The sequence below is a fragment of the Vanellus vanellus genome, assembly GCF_965231255.1.
Source record: "Vanellus vanellus genome assembly, chromosome: 1".
Classification (NCBI taxonomy): Eukaryota; Metazoa; Chordata; class Aves; order Charadriiformes; family Charadriidae; genus Vanellus; species Vanellus vanellus.
In genome coordinates this window covers 57,031,568-57,052,662 of record NC_138905.1, presented here as the reverse complement: position 1 = coordinate 57,052,662, position 21,095 = coordinate 57,031,568, and the positions used below count along the sequence as shown (strand labels likewise).

Here is a 21,095-nt window from a genome sequence, read left to right as displayed (position 1 = left end):
AGTTCAAAATGTATATTTGAAAGAAACCTTTAGGAATTTATTGATTATCTCCTTGGACCAAAAACTCAATTGTCAAGTGATCATTTGAGTCAGAAGTTTTGTCCTTGTAATTGCTATTACGAATTAACTTTGCTTCTTCCTAGTCACTCACCATCCCTCTTTCTCTCCTCTTGCATTCTGTTGCTTCACTAACCAACTCCTGCTGTTGGCTAACTGCTGCTTCAGCTGACTTTGCCTTTCTCCAATCAAGATGGGTGCCTTGGGGATGAGGCTCCCTGCTCTCCCTTCTCCCCTTCTCCCAGCTACAAGCTGTCTCCCTCTGGTTCCACACTATCCAACGTCGGCCTTGGGGCAATCGGCTCAGGGCTCAGTCCCCAAAACTTCGCTGCTAGACAAGTAAGCAGGCCACCTTATAAGATGCATTGTTATAAGGCTGCAACCTGGGCTTAATCCTGGTTAGTTGGTTGCTTGCATTTGTTTTCCTACTAAATAAATTAATATTGTTAATGGAAATTTCAGCTATATCAGGCCATTGAGAATCAATCCACTTTGGTTCCTGTCATCAAAATGTGTTCCATCTGGTTTTGTTGGCCTCTTACTTCCTGAATCACAGTGCAGCAGCAGATAGATGTGCTTCTCAGAAGTCGTGAAGTTAGTGGCAACCTTTATATTTTAATTGCTGTTTAAAACCCAAATAGAGGCTGTTGATTTCCCCCCCCACCCCTGACACTGAATTTTTCCAGACCCAATGACCTTGTATGTAGAAACGTGCCTTTAAAAATTTGTAGTCAGTTTGCATTGTGCCTGTTCCCTTCTCCTTTCCCCACAGCCCAAAGAAAGGATTGATTTAGTAGCCTTGGAGAACTCTTGAAGTAGCAGTATTTTTGTTCTGTATATGCAGTAATGGTGGGGAAGAAATGAAGTGGTTAACTGCCGTTTGGAAGAATTTCTGGCTATTATGTTTCGCGTTATGCTGGAATACGAGGAATGAAAGAATAGAAACTAAGTATTGCAACTGGACTAGTTTATGTAGTCACATGCCTAACATGATGGTGTTTTTTTGTGTTGTCTTTCTGTTTCTATGTGACACAATCAGTGTTAAACATGAGATTAAGTCCAAAATTGCAGGCATGTTCTTTGATTTGGTGTGCAGAACTCTGTTGAGCTTTAGGGAGGGCTGAAAGTGTAGCTGCAGCTTCAAACCTCTCAAAAATTTTAATGTGTAGTTGACCCTAGTCAGTTCTTTCCAGAATAAAAACTCTTTTGTCTCTTGGGGGTTTTGTTTATCCTCCTATGTGCTTAGTATGACATCTTGAGTTGCTTCTGGAAGAGAAGATACATTAAGGAGGTGAAGTGTGATGCAGGTGAAAGAGACAATCCATAATGCTACCAGTATAGAAGCAGGATGAGAGACTTCTCATTTAGCAAAAGGATAGTGGAGGATGCACAGTATTATAGTAGAAGGGAGGCAAAGTTTATGAAATCCTGGTATATAAGGGAAGGAAGGGCTTAGGAGCAGGCCTGCAACATCCTCAGTTTGGAAGAATGATGAATTTATGTTGGATACAGCAGTCCTGGCATGGAAAAGGAGGACAGACTGGTGGCTGAGGGCTGGAAAATGTGCTGTTTAGAACCCCAGGTATCTGAGGATCATAGACAGCCTCATAGGAAGTTCTGAGGGCCTTGAAAATGAAAGGGCGTAATCATAAGGACCTTTTGGAGCACGAGCTTCAGCTTTTAGAAGCAACAGCATGCAACTATTAGTGTAGGAGACTGTCCATAACATTTCCTGTGGCTTTTGTTGAAAGATGTTACAAATAAAGACAGTCTGCTCAGAGGCTGAAATAGTGAAACATAATAATGAATTTTCTTCAGTCTTTTTCATGCAGTAGGGTTTATTGTTACAGAAGTTGCTTATAAAACAGTAAATACTTCTCATTTAAAGAAAAAACTCAAAATTTCTAGTGTTAGAAAATAAATCACTGGGAGAAAAAAAAAAAAACACCAAACGCTTTTTTTCTCACTTGAAAATTTTCCTGCTCTTCATTTTTGTGGAGAAAAAAAAAAAGGAAAAGACAAACATCCCAATCCAGAGTGCTGAAATTTTCACATCAGAAGGAAATTTTTAAATAAAATTTTTGAATTCTAATTTTGGTTAGTGAAAGACCTGTGGAGAAGGTCATCGGCTTAGGAGTTGATATCTCAACAACCTTCTCAGAAAAAGTACCTGACTTTTCTAAAATGATGGTCCAAAATTCTTGTTGATATAGTCTTGCCGTACCTTGAAGCCAATGGAATGTCTTTTTGAGCATGTTCTTTGTACTCCAAGTTTCCATTTCCCAACATGTAAAGTGCAAAATAGAAAATGTTAGCTTTGGTATGTGCTTTGAAATAAGTGGATAAATATGACTCTTCAACGTAGAGGAGAAAGAGCCTGCATCTTGACAATGTAGTACAGCAGTTTTAACCCAGGTAGAATAGTACTCATTTAGGGCAAACATCTCAGTAATGCTAAAGGTACTCTGTTTAAGTCAGCACTTGCCTCATTGTTATTGATATGTAGTTAATAGCATAGAAATCCATTATCCTGAAAGGTTCATCTTCTCACTACTGCTTTAATTTTATAGGGTGGCAATCATGGTTTGTTTGGAAACAGCACAGCACAATCGAGGGGCATGCACACACCAGTGCAGCCACTAAATCCTTCCCCCAATATCCGGGCGCAAGTGCCTCCCCAATTTCTTTCTCCCCAGGTAAGGAATTTATAGTAACTGGTTACTTGTAAAACATAGATCTACAGCCTTCAGAGCAGATCATTGAAGTTACTTATACATCTGTCCTAGTCTTGACTTGATGTTAAGAAATTGAAAACTTAGGTAAGATAAAAAAATTAAGATTCATAGCTGAAAGTGCTTAAAACTCAGTGCAAAAGGATTAGCCTTCTTTCTTACTCCAAGACAGGTGGTGGTAAATGATTGCTACCAGTATTTTTAAACCTCAAAGTGGATTTAGGAGTCCTGTGTCTTACATAGGCTTTTGCAAAGTATTTTAAAAACAACAACAAAAAGTGAAAGCTGAAAGTTTTTCTGAAGTGCGACAGGTTGCATAATTTTTTTCAAGCAGTCTTGTCTTGTGCTTCCTGCCTGATGAAGGGCTGCATGTTGCTTTTACGTTGCAGAGCTCTAAGACCTCGGGGTCTCCAAATGCACAGGTTTACCTTTTTCTTTGGACTTGGTGAAGACTTTTGGAGATTCTCTTGAATTCTACTTGTGTAACTCTCAAATAATGCAGGAAGAAATGGGGGGATTCTTCTCCACCTACTCCTGTCTTTTACTATAGCTTATTCAGCATACAAAGAGATTAACTCTTTCTGTGAGGCACTGTTTCTTTGCTCCAGTGACTGTCTGAATGCCTTTCTTTTCCCTTGTCAAGCAGTACATTTTTAATGTGATAATGCAGTACTGTGATTACTGGTTAGCTGCATATATATCAGCATTTTAATTTAGTGCCATCTCTAGCAACCAATTGGTTGGGGGAGGAACCTTTGTGTGTGTGTGTCTGCATCTGTACATGCAATACTGTATATTGTCAATCAAGTGAGGTATTCACTCTGCTCAAGTCATAGATTGTGCATGTTTAAATGTGATGTGTTAATAAATCTGTAATGTCTTTCCCGGAAAGCTATTTGAGATTGGTGTCGTACCTATTCCTTTATAGAAATACTTCATCTTTTTTTAACTCGTAGCAGTGCATTTCTTGAGGATGTGTAACTGGTTTCCATGCAGGTTTCGGCCTCCATGCTCAAACAGTTTCCCAACAGCGGCTTGAATCCTGGTCTTTTCAATATGGGCCCCCAGCTTTCTCCACAACAGATTGCCATGCTGAGCCAGCTTCCACAGATTCCCCAGTTTCAATTAGTAAGTAGCTTCTAATCTTGCAGAACAGACTGTTTACAACTTGCCTATTGAAAGAGTTTTCTTTTTATGTTTGTTCCAATTCTGTTTCCTTCTACTAATCTTGTGTTATTTTTGTACAAGTGTTCCCTGTTTGTTTTAAAGGAAAATACAGCCCTGTTAGAGTGTAACAGATAAACTGAACAGGCCTGTGTAATTATTGTGAATGTTGCAGTGGGTTAGTAATGATTCTAAGCAATGTCTTTGTACAGAAAGCAGTTGTTTGTTGATTTTTAATGCAGTTTTCTTCAGACTTGTAGTCATAGTGATGGTAATAAAGCAGGTACTAGTAATACTGTTGCATGATGTTAAACTAGAAACAAGGGCAGGATACAGTATTCCTCTAATGTATTCATACATGTCATTCATAATGTATTCATTTTATTTGAGTGTGTGGAATGAGAAACAGTTTACCTAAGTTCTGAAAGCATTTGCTAGTGACTAGCTTTTGGCAATTATATTTCACTTGATGAGCTCTGTATTTTCACTCTTCCCACCCCCGCTTATCTTGTAGGCATGTCAGCTCCTCCTTCAGCAGCAGCAGCAGCAGCAGCTGTTACAGAGCCAGAGGAAGTTATCTCAAGCTGTGCGACAACAGCAGGAGCAACAGGTGTGACACTGTTTTTCTCAATCATATGAAGTATAAAGTGTGCTGGGAAAATGCAGTCTGCAGCAAACACAGCGCTCGCTTTAGTAATGTCATCTGCTCTCTTCAGATTGGGCTTTTCAGAGAGCAAGGTCCTTTGGATCTCTTTCAAGTCACTGTTTCTTCATGTTTTCTGGAATTCTGTGTTACAGTATAAGATATATCATCCCCATTTTTTTCTTTCATTTGCAGATTGCTCGTATGGTGAGTGCCCTCCAGCAGCAGCAGCAGAGGCAGCCTGGCATGAAGCATTCACCATCCCACCCTGTTGGGCCTAAGCCACATTTAGACAGCATGGTACCCAATCCTTTGAATGTGGGTCTCTCAGATTTACAGACCAAAGGGCAAATACCTGGATACGGTTCAGGTAAGTGATCTGTGGAAAGAGATTTGTTGCGTTGCCTATGGTTACCATATTAATATGGTAATTGTGTTACCATATTAGCCAGTTATGTCTGGGTCCAGAACTAAGTAATTTATGTATAAGCACTAGAGCAAAAGCTATGACAAGACTCAACTCTTGACCAAATTGCATTGTTTTTCATTACATGGGAAGAAGACAGACCTAATAGCAAAGCACATCTTGGTGACATACTGACCTAACAAGCTTATTTGAAAGTTGCCTCTTGAACATTTCATTGTTGCTGTTGATTTTTTATTTTTACCTTTTCTTTTGATCACGATGACGCCCTGTTTGAAGATACTTAAACCAAAAAGAGCAAATGACAATGGAGTTTTGTTTGTTTGTTTCACAGGCTTTGGCTCAAGTGGCATGGATTATGGCATGGTGGGAGGGAAGGAGGCTGGAACAGAATCCCGCTTTAAGCAGTGGACTATGATGGAAGGGCTGCCCTCTGTGGCTTCACAAGATGCCAATATGCACAAAAATGGTGAGAAGGGGACTGGCTATTTTGGAAATGCCTTTGCAGTATCATCTTGCCAGAGGTGAAATAGCTTAAATGAAATTACACTTCAAGTTAGCAAATGTCTTACCTCACCAGTGTGCATCTTAATTTTTTTTTTGTTTTAGTATACCATACTCTTAAGGATTCCAACCTTTCCTGAGTGTAAATGTATCTTTTTAATGCTTCAGGTGCAATAGTGCCCCCTGGAAAGGCTCGCGGAGGATCGCCCTACAACCAGTTTGACATAATTCAGGGTGACCCACTAGGTGGCCATGCAGGCCCTGCTGGTGATAGTTGGTTACCTGCCAAATCTCCACCAACGAACAAGATCGGAAGCAAATCCAGCAATGCCAGCTGGCCTCCAGGTATTACACAGAGACAGGGGTTATGTCCTAGCTTTAGAGTAGATGTGCGGGAACCTTTCCTCATTATCCTTTTTTAAATAACCACTGCAAGGAAAATACTTGCTTGGCCTATCTCATTTTTTTTAAACTTCTTCCACATTAAATTAGAATATAAATGTTAAATTTCCAGTAAAAAATTGCTGGGCTGAATATGAACTATCTGGTGAATTGTCTGAGTAGGATTTGTTAGGTGAACTCTCATCTTTAGTTTGGTGAGTTTACACTTACAGAAGTTTGCATGAGAAGACTTATTCATAAAATACGCAATACTAGCTCCCTCCTCTTGTACTGGTTGTTTATTTGCATTGTCTTAGGCTGACATGGGGTGTAAACATTCTGATTGATAGCATGGAGCTGGAAAGTAAAAGATGTCAAAGCTTGGTTTTTGTGATGGCAGGAACAGGATTTTCTTGTCTTGACCTTTTATATTTTATGTAGCATGAACTTTTCTTCTGCAATTGTTTACAAATATCATCCACTGCAGATCACAAGGTTTCTTTTGCCAGCAGTATTGGTACAATATGTATACAATGTGTGTGCTACACTGTTGTTCACCTTTGCTGGTGTAGTGTAAAGGATAAAAGAGTGTTGCCATGTTTCAGTACTGCTCAGCAATCTTGTGGCTTGAGTAGAAGTTTCTTGCTTTTTGGATTACAGGCAGTAGCACGTTCTTTAAGTCTTGTAGGGTTTCACTGGCAGAATTTTATCTTTCTGCTAGAAAACTCAAGTATCTAGGAAAAATGTATGTATTTGAACACACATGTAATTTTCTATGTAAATCATTCATTAAACACCAAGTGGTGTCCTTGAAGGCGCACGGATTAATCACTGGTGCTGTTCAGCAAATAGTGGATGCTGTGATTTTCCTCTGCCTGGGAAGACTCTTACGTTCCAGGAAAATATTCCGAACTGCAAATCTTCTGCCGTGTATCTCCTCAAGCACAAAAAAAAGTAAAGGTGCAGGTACTTCTCTTGGGTAAACCAGTAGCACAGACCTTGCATGAGAAAAATCCTAGGAAACTGTGTGACAAATACAACTGCAGGAAACCTACAAAAAGTAGTTAAAGCTTTTTATGTGGAACCCTGCAGTGTCTAACTCTGGCAAGAAAATGTGTTCTGGTGAGCTAACAGAGTTAAAGAATTAGTTATCTCAGGAACCTCTGCACACCCACAGCATTGCATACTACTGACTGCTGTCTGTAGGGGTGTACTTGCATTGCATTTCTGTCAGCCTGGTTGTTAAGTACTGAGCTTCTTGAGATGGAGTTACTGTTCATAATGCATCCTCTCTCAGAGAGTCATTGTTGCTGAACTTGTTTCTTTTGTTAGCATTCACCTACATAGTACTGAGAAACACAGTACTGCTTGGAATGTTAGGAGAGGGATGTGAGGATCAGCTCTGCTGTGTTTTCCAGGTTTTGGAGCAGCCACTGGCTCTGGCAAGATTTCTTGGTACCAGAAGGCTGTTACAGAAATGAGAAGCTGAATAGCTACTCTGCCCCTTGTTGATATCATACAGCTTCCTTAGTCGTAACCTGCAGTCCCACTGTCAATGACAAGTAAAATTTTTGCTGTTGCTGACTGCCTCACCACTGTGAGAGGATAGCTGGAGTTCACCAGTCCTGAACCTAAACTGTCACTGGGATCATCAGTACCATCCCTAGTTTATTGTTTAAATGAGTAGCCCATGACTGTGATTGCAGATGTCACGTAACAGATCATTGGTTTTAGCATGCGGCTTTTACACAATTACTGCTGTATTGCTAGCCCTCTCTTATGAAGTAGATAGACTACTGGGACGAGTGCTGCTGTCCCATAACCATCAGCCACTTAAGCTGTCTCATAGCCTCTCTAGCTTATTGGCTTCCTCGAGAAGGAAAACTTAGCTGAAATCATGATCCACCTTATCAACGCTCCTGATGAAGAATAAAGACCCAAAATGATTTTACACTGTAGGTCCTTTTTCTCTGCAAGCTTGTAGATGAGGCCCACTGTCAGTTCCTGCCATGGAGGTAGATTTTTTTCTTCCTAGTGTTGGAAAATAAGTTGCTAAAGAAAATGAGTTTACAAGAGAAAACCTCTTGAAATGGGTGCATTTTTCCTTTGAATGAATACAGTGGTCACTCAGCATTCACCCTGACTACACCTTTCGCATTTTCCTCCTAAATGCCATCTGCTGCAGAAATTCTGCCGTTCGAGAGAGCAGTATTGTTCAGCACAAAGATAAATGAAGTGGTGCCCAATCAAACTGATATCACAGCTGGAGGTGAGAGCGAGTTTTGCTGCGTTGGTGAGAACAACATGTTTTGGTTATGTCACACAGACTTGCATACCTAGGTAATACTAGACTGTAATTTCCCATTCAACAGCAGTTCAGTCGTATACTCTAGGCAGACTGGTCTGGATGTGTCTGTAATGGTTTTCCCAATACTTCATGTTTTATTTACTATCTAGAAATAAAAGAGCATGTCTGTAGGGAGAGATGGTGAAAGAGCACTGTCAGTCTCAAAGGATAGTTTGGAAATTTGTCAGTATGCTGAAGTTCAAGGAAAACTCTTCCTCACAGACCAGCAGTACATCGCTGAGTGAATGTGTTTGTATACAATAGGCCTAATCTTCGGAACCTTGTTTGAATATTCCTTAACTCTTTGATGAGAGCTTACTATGCACTTAATTTTCAGTCTCACCAAGTCTCAGAAATCTTTGCAAAGGCAAGACTTGGACTTACCCTTTTTTTTCTTTTCTTGAAAACAAGTTCTAATTTCCAGGTCTCAACTTGTGTTCATGGGTTCTTCATCTCAGAACAGAGATCTTTTGGCTAGACCCAAGTGCTGCGTTGCTTGCTCCTTAAGCATAAGGTGGTCCTGCTTGTCAGAGGATTGCAGTATTTTGGCAGTGGCTGAGCAGATTCCTTCCTTGATGCAATGCTGATTGCTCATACTTTTAGAAATTTTGATACCTGGTGTCCTAGATTATTTTGTTGAGTTACTAAAGATTGAGAGATGTGACAGAGGTTTACAAAATCATGAAGGCAGTGAACAAGATAAATGCAGAATTTTAATTCTGCAAATCCTGCCACACAAAAACCATGATGCAAATGCTGGACTTAAGCGGATACAAATTTTAAATAGATGAGAGGGGTACTCTTTTCCCATCAGGAGTGGTAAACTTCGGGAATGTGTTGCTTTTAGAGCTTCTGGAAACAGATGGTACTAGCCGGTTGAAAAAGTGATTGCATAAACTGATGGGAAAAGTTCCACAAGCAGGTGCTAGCCCATAGAGGGCATTTCTGACATCCTAGGTAGAAGGATTATGGATGCTGGGAGAGTGTGCGGGCAGTAGTGAGTGGCCAGGTTTGTGTTCTGGGCCTACAGAGTATCTCTTCTACAAGTCCTAGCAGAACAGTGGGCTAGATGGGCCACAGTTCTGACCCAGTGGGACATTTCTTATGTCTTTTCTGAGATTCTTCTGCCAGTGCATTATCACAATGTAATACTGCCATTGCTCTGCCAATTGTTTGAACCAGTAGTATCACATTTTCTTTTGTATTTGTCTGCGAAAGTCATGGTCTTGTCTATGCTTCTTCATTACAAAGGTGACTGAAATGAACCCTTCCATGCCAGAGTCACACTACATGGATTCATTCCAGAGAGCATATCCTGGATCCCACTTTTAATCATGGATTTTTAATTATACTCAAATATCCTGTCACTAATTATTTCAAAACTTTAGGTTGGCAATAAGGGTATCGTTCCATGTCCTGGACTTGTATCTGCAAGGGAGGAGTCTTCCACCTTGGCACTCTTTTCACACTTACACAAATCATCACATAGTATCTGAAGCTTCTTTACTTGTGTTTTTGTTTGGCAGTTTTACTTTCTTATCAGTGCTTCCAAAATTGACCACAGCACATTATTCGTTGAACATCTACTCAGAGAGGGAGCCAAGTTACTGATCTTCCTTACAGTAACTGGAGTTTTTGTATGTTCGTACTTCATATAACTCATCCTCTTCTCTTAAATTCTGGCATGCCTGGAGCTATAGTTGAAAGGAAACTAAAGCATGATAAGTATATTCCATCTCATTGTGACGCATGAGGAATGTCAATGAGTATATATGTTGCTTTTACCACAAGGTCACCTCACCTTATCATTACCTCAATTTGATAGGTAATGTATAAAGTGTGTGTGTACCTATGGTGTAAAGTGTCAAATGTTGTGTTGACTAACTCTTAAGGTAGGTGTACAAGTGAAGTATGTGTGCAGAATCTAATCTTATATAATCTGTTTTATACAGACACTAGCGATAGTGCCATGGAATATTGAAAAAGGATTGTGAAACAGATTTTAATTACAAAAAGTCTGATTTTTCTGAGGAGCAGTGTAGAATTCAATTATTTACCCTCCTAAATATCTTCAACTCTTACTTCCAGTAAATGGCATTGCTCTGTTTGCATCTAATTCCTTTTTTCCCTCCTGTCCCAGAGTTCCAACCAGGAGTGCCATGGAAAGGTATACAAAACATTGACCCTGAATCTGACCCCTATGTGACCCCTGGAAGTGTGCTGGGGGGGACAGCCACATCTCCCATTGTAGATACTGACCACCAACTTCTGCGGGACAACACCACAGGTAAAACAGTGAACTACTGGTATGTGATTACTTATGTCATTCTGATATTCAAGAATATTCTGATGTTCCTGTCATAACAGGGTGTCTATTGCATTTGACTAAGAAGGAAGCCTATGTGCCTTTGCACCATAGCTGTGTATCACATGAAAGCTTAGCATTGTTACAAATCATGGCTCTCTTGAGGTTTAACAGTATTACAGAGACTCTATGAAATTGGCCTACTCTTCTTTCTCTCTCCTTTTCCCTTTGATAGGGTCTAATTCTTCCCTCAACACCTCGCTGCCTTCACCTGGTGCCTGGCCCTACAGTGCCTCTGACAATTCCTTCACCAACGTTCATAGCACTTCAGGTATGCGGACTCCAAAACTTACTTGGACAAAGCATTTTCCACTTACTCACTTAGTTCCTCATGCTTGTTCCACTTTGAGTATTTAGTCTTTCAGTAATTTCTGAGAAAGCTTGGAAATCAAGACTTGAGCTGATCAGATGGTTTCCTCCTGATGATATGTTGTAGTTTCTTTAAAAAACATATTAACATCCTCTGCCCTTCCTCCCGCCCCTGATACAAAATTCTTAGTTATGCAAGTTAAAGAGTAGGGTAGCAGTGAGCTGTAGATGCAAAAGGGAAAAAAAAAGACCCACGTGCACAGTCTGTTCACATGTGTAAGGGGTTGGGAGACTGTCGTAATTTTTTAAACTTACCTGCTCCTATATGTATGAGTTAAGGAATTAGAATAATAAGGTGAGTGATGTTACTCATTTTAACTTGAGAATATTGGAGTGCTGTAAAGGGAACATTTTTGCCTCGTGTTTTATAGTATTCATCATCCGTGAAACCTGAAGAGAGAGATGGCTTTTAGTCCTCTGGCTTTTAGTGGTTGGACTGTAAATAGTAATTTTACATACCTGTCTCAGAATCTTGGTAAGAAGGTCTCCAAAGCTTTCTTGTGAAAAATGGTCCCTTCACACACTTCTGAGTAGGATGCTGGAAATACTTGCTCCAGACAAACCATTTGGATTTTGAACTTCTTACAAATGCCAGAGTTTTCTCTCGAGACATCATTGTCTTGACAACTACTTAAAGCTGAAGAATTGTGTAAATAACAGATGTGACAAACATAGCTGAGAGCTGCATCTTGCCCAAACTTTATGGTTATTGCATCTTACTGAATAAAGGCTGTGTACATAGTTAGCCCAGTGTCTTCACAAAATGTGTTGAAACTCCTATTTAGCCCTCAAAAACCAGTGTTCCTGCTGCCAGTTTGTGGGGTGACTTTGGTTTGAAGTAATATCTGTGTATGCAGTATTCCAATGGCATAAAAGATTTCTCTTCCGTAGTCTGGAGAAAGGAATGGCATGTATCAGCTGCTTACTTCTGCTTAATTTTTGTCTAGCACATAAGAAAGACCCAAGAGATAAAAATAATTGAAGTCGTAGTTGAATGGAGGAAACTAGACCACGGCCTGCCACATATACCATCTTCTGCTCATCTTGTTAAACTACACACGAGCGTTTTACAGCTGGAAAGCGGGTCATCTGAATTAAGGATTTAGAATTTGCGTATCTGTAAAACAGAGTTTAGTGAAAGCAGTTTTTTAAACACTTTCATAGGTTAGTGCTTGAAACCTGCATGCTATCGACAGTTACTCTGTTGTGGAAATAAACTGATCCAACTGCAAAATGAATCGAACTTTTACTTTCTGAAAGCTTTATGGTCTTGATTCCCAAATGCATTGTTCTATGCCACCCTGGCGTATTGTAAGCCTGGATTTTTACCCTTTTCTTTCAAATAAGTAATTTACTACCTTTGAACACGAGTTCTGATTAAGATAATTGATGATTAAGATAATTCATGACACAAGTGCCTTTTCCCCCAGAGTGCCCTGTCTGTGTTTGCTGGTTCTCATTACAGAACAAGGAAAGAAAAATTACAAAAAGCAATTTTGACTTTTCATTTGATAAATGTCCCATGGTGTCAGGTGTGGGAGAATTTGTGGTCTGCCTTGTTAAGGAAAACTGGTTTAGGAAAAGTTTCCAAATATTCATGACCAATAGTGATATTTTGGGGAGTGTGTTAATTTTTTCCTTTTTTATTGGACTTCTATATGTTCTTGAAATGTATTAGGGATATCCACTATTAACTTAACTTCTCCTAATAGGCATTTGGTAATGCTTTCTAGTAAAAAAAAGTAGTATGCGCTATCAAGATTGTTTAAAAATCCAGCTGTCACACACCTGAGTGGCCTTCTTTACATGTTATCATTGTGTCAACTCTATGAAATTTGCGATCCATGAGAAAGCTTTGATCTTAGAGGAGGGCATCTTTAGGAGGTAGTGTTAGCTTAGTAGACCAAGAGTGGTAAATATTCATTTCAGTTCTCTGTAGGTTTATGGCCTGAAGAAGGTTCAGTTTCATTAAAGGTTAGTAGTGCTCAAAGTTGTAAGAAATTCTTAAATGAAATGTAGTGTGGACGTAAAAGTTGCTGTTCATCTTATTAACGATTGAACATATTTCAACCAGTTACATTATCACGAATGGTCTAGGGATTTTTTTTTTTTCTTGTCAGCATATATAAAATAAGCAAAGATGAACCTACAAATAGCATGGCTTTTTTTGGTATGGTAAACTAACTGTTGTATGGTTCCGTGCTTTGTGCTTGTCTCTGATATAAATGCAGTCAAAGGGTTTACAATGATAGTACCATTAAAGGCTAATTGAATCTCTTAAGTTTCTCTAATACGTACAATTTATTTAATTTTCTAGCAAAATTCAGTGATTACAAATCAACATGGTCCCCAGATCCCATAGGACACAATCCCACTCATCTCTCCAACAAGATGTGGAAAAACCATATTTCCTCAAGGAACACTACAGGGCTGCCCCGCCCGCCTCCTGGCCTGACCAACCCCAAACCATCATCTCCATGGAACAGCACAGCATCCCGATCGGTCAGGGGCTGGGGGGCACAGGACTCAAGGCTAGCCTCTGGTGAGAAGAATCAACTGATAGCACCATTGATCAGACCTGAGGAGTGTACGTTTTACAGCACTAATGGTTTAGATGAAAGAAAGTTGCAGTTGTCTGGTAAAAGGGAAAAAAAAAAGCCTTCTTGAAATGGAAATTTATTGTTAGTAATTGGGATAGGGGTGGGGGTGAAATCCCAGGTCCTGCTGCAGGGGATAAGTGAAAGGGGTTGGGAACTTCCAGAAGGGAATACCTACTGCATGGGGCCTTTCAAGACTGGATGCTTTTTGTGGGTGGGACACTCCTTGAAGGTAAAATCTAGTAAAAAGTGAATCTTGATGTGAAATGTGAGGAGAGATGTGGTTTTGTTTTCAGGACTGAAGATTAGGCTTTCATGTGTTAGCAGGGATGATAATGCTGAACTTGTCTGAGATTAGAAGACCTAACTGTAAAGAAAAAAAGCTTTTTTTTGCCTATCAAATCTGTCTTGATTGTTCTGTCTTCTAATTTGCAGCATCTACTTGGAGTGATGGTGGCTCAGTTCGTCCTAGCTACTGGCTGGTTCTTCACAATCTCACTCCACAGGTATTTTCTTTTGTTGTCTCTGGGAACTTGCTTGCATTACTGAGGTAGATTTGTGTATTCTTCAGTTGTTTCTCTTTGAATAAAATTTAACAAAATCAGATTTGTCAGCATACACAAGATGTGCTTGTACTAAACTGGGCTGCAGTCTGATTGTTTTTTTTTATTGTAATATCTTCAGCTGACTTTAAGATGTTCAATTTTTGCTACGTGACCATCATAACCTTTCCTTACCTAGAATTCTAAAAAGAGGAAAAAATTATTGGAACAGAAGGATTTTTCTTAGAACTGAGGATAACTGCATGACCATAATGTGGAATGGTTTATTGCTGTTAAAGAGGTTGTTCTTTGGGATGTTGTCAATAAAAAAGCTGGTGTAACTGCCAGTTTTCACTTTGGTGTTTCCATAATGCAACCACAGAATGTTTCCAGTACTCCTGCCAAAAACAGTCTAGTTAGGTTACTCCTGCAAGTGTTCTCAGAGCTTGCTTCCATTCAAAATGAATTCTGTAGAGATCCTGTTTTCAACAATCCCAATTAGTCTGTATTCAAGATTCAGGAAAAGCTTATATGATTATATCTCCTTCAGATCACACAAAATGGCAAACTGTTAGAAACATAGAAAAGACTCTTTTTCTTGATGTGGAGGAAACAGCAGTGGTATGACGAAAAGGCGCAGTTTTAAGTCTCCCTCGTGCAAGGTGGTTTAATACTGCTTTAGGAATCATTTAATGGAAGAATAATGTATTTTGGAGGCATTTAAGTCAATAGCAAAGAGAAAGAAACAGATTATAATCGTCTCTTCCATAACAAATCCTCTATTCGTTGTAGGTCTGTTCACTAGAGAGAAGGAAGTGCAAAGGTTAAGGTGGATTCAGGGACAGGATCTTCATTTCAAGTTTCTCTGTTTTAACTTTATCCATATTTGTTTCCATGTACAACTTCCTTTTCCCTCATTTGAGGTTGTATTATATAATAGGGAGGAAAAAGGGAGAAGGAATAAAGTAGCACTTCCTTAAATATCTGCACATATAGATTCCATTCATGTGTGCGTGTTGCTGTGGCATACCAGGAATGGAATCTGTCTGTACAGAACACCTTGGAGAACAGCAGTTACTGGAGGTAAGTAACAAGCTGTTACCGCCGCAGAAGGAATGTAGGCAACAACTGCTGTGAAGACATTCGTTCAGGAGGAGTGAAGATTGCTGGGTTTCGCAGAGAGAGCACTGAATGTTTCTGTGACTTACTGTTCCATAAACTACAAAGACAAAAAAGCACCAAAATAAATTTTAAAAACCTCTCATTGTGGAGGTGGCACACTTCCAGTTTTGCAAAGAACTTTTAAATACTGGTTGATCTAAATTCTGAAACCAGAGTGCTGGAGACTCACAAATTCTGGCTCCTTTGGTACAAATCCTAATGGCTGAAGATGGTGAGAAGTTGTATATAATTACTGGAAAACCTGCCAGCCTAAGGTTAGTGACAATTTAAGAAACTCAATGAGATGGGGAAAACTGACTCAAGCTACAAGTGAAAGGGAAAGATAAGTCAGATTATTCCATAAAGCAAAGTCATTGTAAGGAGTCAAGGCATACATATTCTGTTTGAATATTAAATCCGGTCACCTTTGCTTACTTCCCACTGCTTTCACTCGTTTTTCTGAGAGTCATTTATCGTTTAAATACTGAGGCAAAGTTAGGATTGAAGTTCGTTTGGAGAAATAGATACGAACATCTGTTTTATCCTGGCTGTTCTTCCTCAGATTGATGGGTCAACCTTGAGGACGATCTGCATGCAGCATGGCCCACTGCTGACATTCCATCTGAACCTGACCCAGGGCACCGCCCTTATCCGATACAACACCAAACAGGAGGCGGCCAAGGCCCAGACTGCACTGCACATGTAAGCAATCCCTGTGTCTGTTCTTTGTACTACATTAGTCACGAACACAAAACCTCTGTCCGTTGTTACGCTTTGGAAACTCATTTCAGGTATCGTGTTTGGAAGGGAATCTTTCCTTCATCAGCAAAGGAAGAGGAAAAACAAAGATGTCTTCTTTAATTGCTGGCACAAACTGGCACATAGAGAGCTAAGAAGGTGCAAAGAGGATAGAATTGTGACCAGTACGCACCTTAGTGTACAATTTGGCCATTTTATAAAAGCTTGTGAATTGATTCAGATGAAGATCATTCTTATATGTGTAACCCAAATGTGTGGGAATCTGCTGTAGTTTTGAGATACATATGAAGTAGCTTACTTGAAAAGCTGCGGCTCTTAGGTTTCTTGTTCTTAAGCTTTTTGGAACTGACTGTGGCTCTGGTATGTTTGAAAATGTGAGAGGTTTTGAGAAAGAAATCTTGGGGGTGTGTGGGAGGGCGCTTGTGTAAGCCCTTCAACTAGGGGAGAACTTTTGACCTATGCTCATCTTATCCTGAATTTCACAAGCTTTTAAACCTGTTCTTCCTCTGTTCTGTTTGAAAGGTGGCATATGTGCATTTACCATTTTAGGTACACTATATAGGCAGTTTTATTGCTCTTGGTGTTAAAGTTCGGACCTTAGTTTAAATTTAGAAAGGTTGTGTTGCAGGTGTAACAACTGAGTGTGGGGGGGAGGGGTCAATTGGTTTATTTTGGTCCCCACCCCCTATAAAATGGAAGTTTTTGTGATTTGAGTCAGTTTCACGGTCATGAACAGCTAAAGTTTTATGTGGTCACTCCATTGTGGCAAGCTGATACCTCCTTTGGTTTGGGCACCTAATAGTGGTGTTGCCATGCCTTCTGAATCCCTTGCCCTTCCCTTCTGGCTCCAATTATATTTTTATTTTTTTCTTCCATGTATCTTGTCTTCTAGGTGTGTGTTGGGAAACACTACCATCCTGGCTGAGTTTGCCACAGATGAAGAGGTTAGTCGCTTCCTGGCACAAGCTCAGCCCCCTACACCTGCAGCAACCCCAAGTGCACCCACAGCAGGCTGGCAATCCCTGGAGACAGGACAGAACCAGACAGATCCAGTTGGACCTGCTTTGAATCTCTTTGGTGGGTCAACGGGGCTTGGGCAGTGGAGCAGTGGTGGCGGCGGTGCCAGCAGTGGGGGTGATCTCACTGGCGCTTCGTTGTGGGGGCCCCCAAACTATTCTTCAAGCTTGTGGGGGGTCCCAAGCGTAGAGGATTCACACCGAATGGGCAGCCCTGCTCCCTTACTACCTGGAGACCTTCTGGGAGGAGGGTCGGATTCAATCTGAACTTAGAACTTTCAACTCTGACCTCGTGACCTTTTTTGGAACAGCAGCAGCACTAACTTGACCTTTTCGTTTTTTTCAACTTGCAATAAATACATTTATAAAAGGAAAAAAGAAAACGGAGAGAGAAAAAAAGGTGGGTCATTGACAGACTGTCTGAGCACATAGTTGCCTCCCTTATATAACTTCAGTTTTTTCGTTTGGAATATGAATCCAAAAAGAGAACATATCACTCTTGAAATACTTGAATCATGAACGCCAACTTAGAAAGACAATGTGAAGCAAGTACACATACCATTTAAATTTAAACACAAAAAATTAAAAAAATTAGTTTCTAGTTTTTCACTTTTTCATGTTATACGGAAGTTGTTGCTAAGAAACATATATACTGAAAAAATAGCTTTTTAACTTTGTTTGCACTGGGTGTGTTTCCGTCCTTAGGTCTACCATGTTGGGTTGGGGTAGGGGAGGGGTTCAAAAGAAAAAAGGGGTGGGAGGGAGGGGAAGACTTGACGGAGCCTCACTTTAAAAGAAAAAAAAAAAAAAACTAAAAAACCCACAAAAAAAAAAAAAGAAAAAAAAAAACCAACACTTTGTGATTGGCTGGTTGATAAGTACCAGTGTGTTCTGGCACATGTAACTGCCCACGTGTGCTTGTTTCTGTGTGAGTGTGTGTGCACATGTCAGTGTGTGCATTTTTTTCTCTATATATATAATCTTGAAACGCTGCATTGCTGATGGTCTGCGGGCTGGCTGGCCATCTGCACGTCTTGATTCTCAAAACAAGACAAGCGTGGTGGAGTCCCTGTGGCTGAAGCAGAATCCAGTTGGGCTGGATTAAAATTTGTCAGTAGGTTTTTTTTAAATTCATTTTAGCAGGGTGCTATCTCAAGTCTGCAGATCATATTGAGTGGGTAGTTGCTTCCTAGCCCTTGTTCTAACCCCGTGGTAGAGCAGAACACTGCCATATCCAAAGGATTTGGTGAGAGGGGAGCCAATCTTGTCTTTCGAGTAGCAGTGTATTTATTTATTTATGTCTGCATGTGGGGGTTTTGTACTGAGTGAACCCTAGAATGTTTGTTATATAATGCAAGCCATTTTTTTTTCTTCCACCTAGGGGAAAAGAGGAGGAAAGAAGACATTGCCATTTTTTGTGCAGCTAAGACAAATGTTCTTATTCAGTCTGTAACAAGCTTCAGTACCTTTTAAAAAAAAAAAAGTTTCTTTTCTCCCCCAAACCTGTGAATAGGCACCCACATTCATTCTTGAGGAATCCATCAAAAGCTTGAAAGTCCAGCCCAACCAAATTAGCCTTTTAATTGATATACTGCTTGTATTAAAACTGACAAAAACTAGATCGTGTCAGCAAATCGCTGGCCGGCCTGCCTCATCTCCTGAAAGCACATGCAGCTAACTCCTTTCTGCGTCCTTCATGGTGAGCGTTACCTGTGCCAGGCCTTGGTGTATTACAGCGCCAGACCATCACTGACAGAAACGTTTACTTATGAATGTTCTTAAACCAGTGTGTACTTCAGATGTTTCCTTTTGTTTCTCTGTGTTGTGTTTTTTCCTGTGTACGTGGTTTTGCTTAGGGAGGTATATAACTAGCAAAGACTTTTTTTAAAAAAAGTATTGCACCTTTTTGTTTTTACTTTTTCTGTACTGTTGCTTTTTAATTTCTGTATTTAAGGAAAGGTTTGGGGTTTTTTAGCATCAGTGTAGTAGTACTCTGGGCAGGATAGGGGTGACCTATAATCTACAGTGATAGCCAGTGTGTGCGTGCATGTGTGCGCTGGGAACAAAACTTTTAAGACCTGTTGGTGTGAAAAGAGTTGTAGCAGACTTGAATGAACATCCCTTCACATAAAGCGGGAAGTCTTTCCAGGGGGTGGAGCCAAGTGAAGAGGGAAGAGAGATGCCGGTACTTTTTCCGTAAGTGCTAGGACTTCCATGTGGCATTGTCTAGCCGTTACACTGTCTAACAAAGTGCCGACATTCTGTACCAGCACATGCCTGTCCATTCCAGCCCTCAGTGGGAGCAGTGCTCAGGCTTTATTACCTGTGGGGGGGAGGATAGAGGAATCTCTTTCTTCAGCATTTTCATTGAAGGATATGACAATGTCTAATACATTTAACTCTAAGCATGGGTTGGGTGGGGAGAAGCAAAACCAGATTCTAGTAATGGGTTGGGGGTGCGTGTGTGTGTGTGTGTGTGTGTATGCCTGTGTGCTGGGGTGGGGGGGGTGGGGGGGGAAGGGCTAGGGAGTTAGGTGGCTTTTTTTAATTCGCCCTTTCTATGTAAACCCAATGTCACAAGGAAGACTGACTGAGGGAAATGCTGCATATACACATGCCTGTAGATTTGTATGCAAAGTGTTATGTGACAAAAAGTACGAGTAGGTTTGTATTTGTTTAGTAAACTGGAGTGTGCAGCATACTCTGGCCCCTTCTGAATATACTTTTCTATCATGTCTCCTCCTTCATCCATCCCACCATGCACAAAGAAACAAAATGCTCTCTTCCAGCTTCTGCTAGCTAGTGCCCCTCACGTGCACAAATCCATAAAGCTTTGTTTCTGCTAGTCTCTGCTCAAAGACCAGCCACACTCAGACACACAGAGCAGGTTCTGAAAAGTCCTGTGCCAGCAGTACTTCCTAGTGAAGCACCTTTGGCCCAAGTAAGCCAGTATCCGTTCTGTCACATGATTTGCTATACATGCTGGTTCATTGCTGTGTTCCACCCTCACTTCTCTCTCCCAACCTGCCCTAAGGTCCCTTTTCCTGCACTTTGGGCTAGTTGAGTTCATTGCGATACTACGGTGAAAGCCGGGTGCTAGAGCCCCTCTTGTTTACAAGACATAATGAGGGATTTGAAATATTTAAAAAGAAAAGCTAAATTGTTCTTCCATTGTAAGCTTAAAGGGAAAAAAATTAAAACGTACAAAAAAAAAGACCAAAAAGTGCATATATATATTTTAGATGAAGACTAACTCTGGGAGCATTTAACAGTGTTTTTGTTTTTATTTTAACATTTTATTTTCCTGCTTTAAATTTGCAAGCATTCTCAGGAATTCTAGGGTAGGAAGCCAGTTTTTTGAAGATGGTTTATTTAACCTTATCTTATCCTAGATAGATGGCTGTTTCTTGTTGATAAACTTTTACAAGTTCCTGAATCTTCAAAATGTTTGAAAGTTTTTACTTTAAAATAAAAATGCTAAAAAAAAATAAATAAAAAGAAAAAGAAAAAAAAAGAAAAAATCTCCAAATGTTACTGTCAAGCGGGGGATCAAGAATTTTAAAGACTGTATAAATTAAAGTACCTTTAGAAAACTTCTCAATATCAGCAACAGAAATTCATTGTAATCTTAAACAAGTTGTGGGAGAGGAAGGGTTATCATTTATAGTGCTTTGTTACTCATGCAGACGTGTGCAGTTGCAAGGAGAAGAGAAGTGTCTGAATGGAAATCTATCACTTTGTTCCCTCTTGATTGAAACTAATCGAAAATATTCTTCCAAGCACCTTTTTAAAAGCAAAGTGAAACTATAAAACCTAATTAAAATGCAGTACAGTTTAACTGAAAGTGTCCTCAGTTAGGAGGACTAGCAGGAAATACATGATGGTGCTTCTTTGAACCACTTTTAAGTAGTGCTAAAGAAAACCAGTACTGACAGAATACCCAATAATGAAGTAGTTTCATTACCCTGCCTTTTTCAGTACAGAAAAAGGAGAGAATACGGAAAAACTCCAGTAAAATGTACATTGGAAATCAA

At 40.0% G+C, this 21,095-nt stretch overlaps 1 protein-coding gene across 3 annotated transcripts in view; it reads left to right on the top strand.

Moving 5' to 3' along the window:
• The window catches only part of TNRC6B (trinucleotide repeat containing adaptor 6B), a 138,445-nt gene extending 120,659 nt beyond the window's left edge, over positions 1-17,786 (top strand). For 2 of the 3 annotated variants that reach the window (XM_082485490.1, XM_082485489.1), the window contains 12 exons: positions 2,628-2,753; positions 3,786-3,917; positions 4,468-4,563; positions 4,792-4,966; positions 5,355-5,489; positions 5,693-5,869; positions 10,393-10,539; positions 10,793-10,888; positions 13,304-13,528; positions 14,019-14,089; positions 15,849-15,988; positions 16,938-17,786. In XM_082485490.1, the coding sequence (XP_082341616.1) occupies positions 2,628-2,753; positions 3,786-3,917; positions 4,468-4,563; positions 4,792-4,966; positions 5,355-5,489; positions 5,693-5,869; positions 10,393-10,539; positions 10,793-10,888; positions 13,304-13,528; positions 14,019-14,089; positions 15,849-15,988; positions 16,938-17,328 (1,911 nt within the window). In that variant the 3' untranslated portion in view covers positions 17,329-17,786. Of the gene's footprint in view, positions 1-2,627; positions 2,754-3,785; positions 3,918-4,467; positions 4,564-4,791; positions 4,967-5,354; positions 5,490-5,692; positions 5,870-10,392; positions 10,540-10,792; positions 10,889-13,303; positions 13,574-14,018; positions 14,090-15,848; positions 15,989-16,937 lie in introns of all 3 variants that reach the window. The other variant, XM_082485488.1, reaches the window with a different exon arrangement.
• Positions 17,787-21,095: the final 3,309 nt, after the last annotated feature.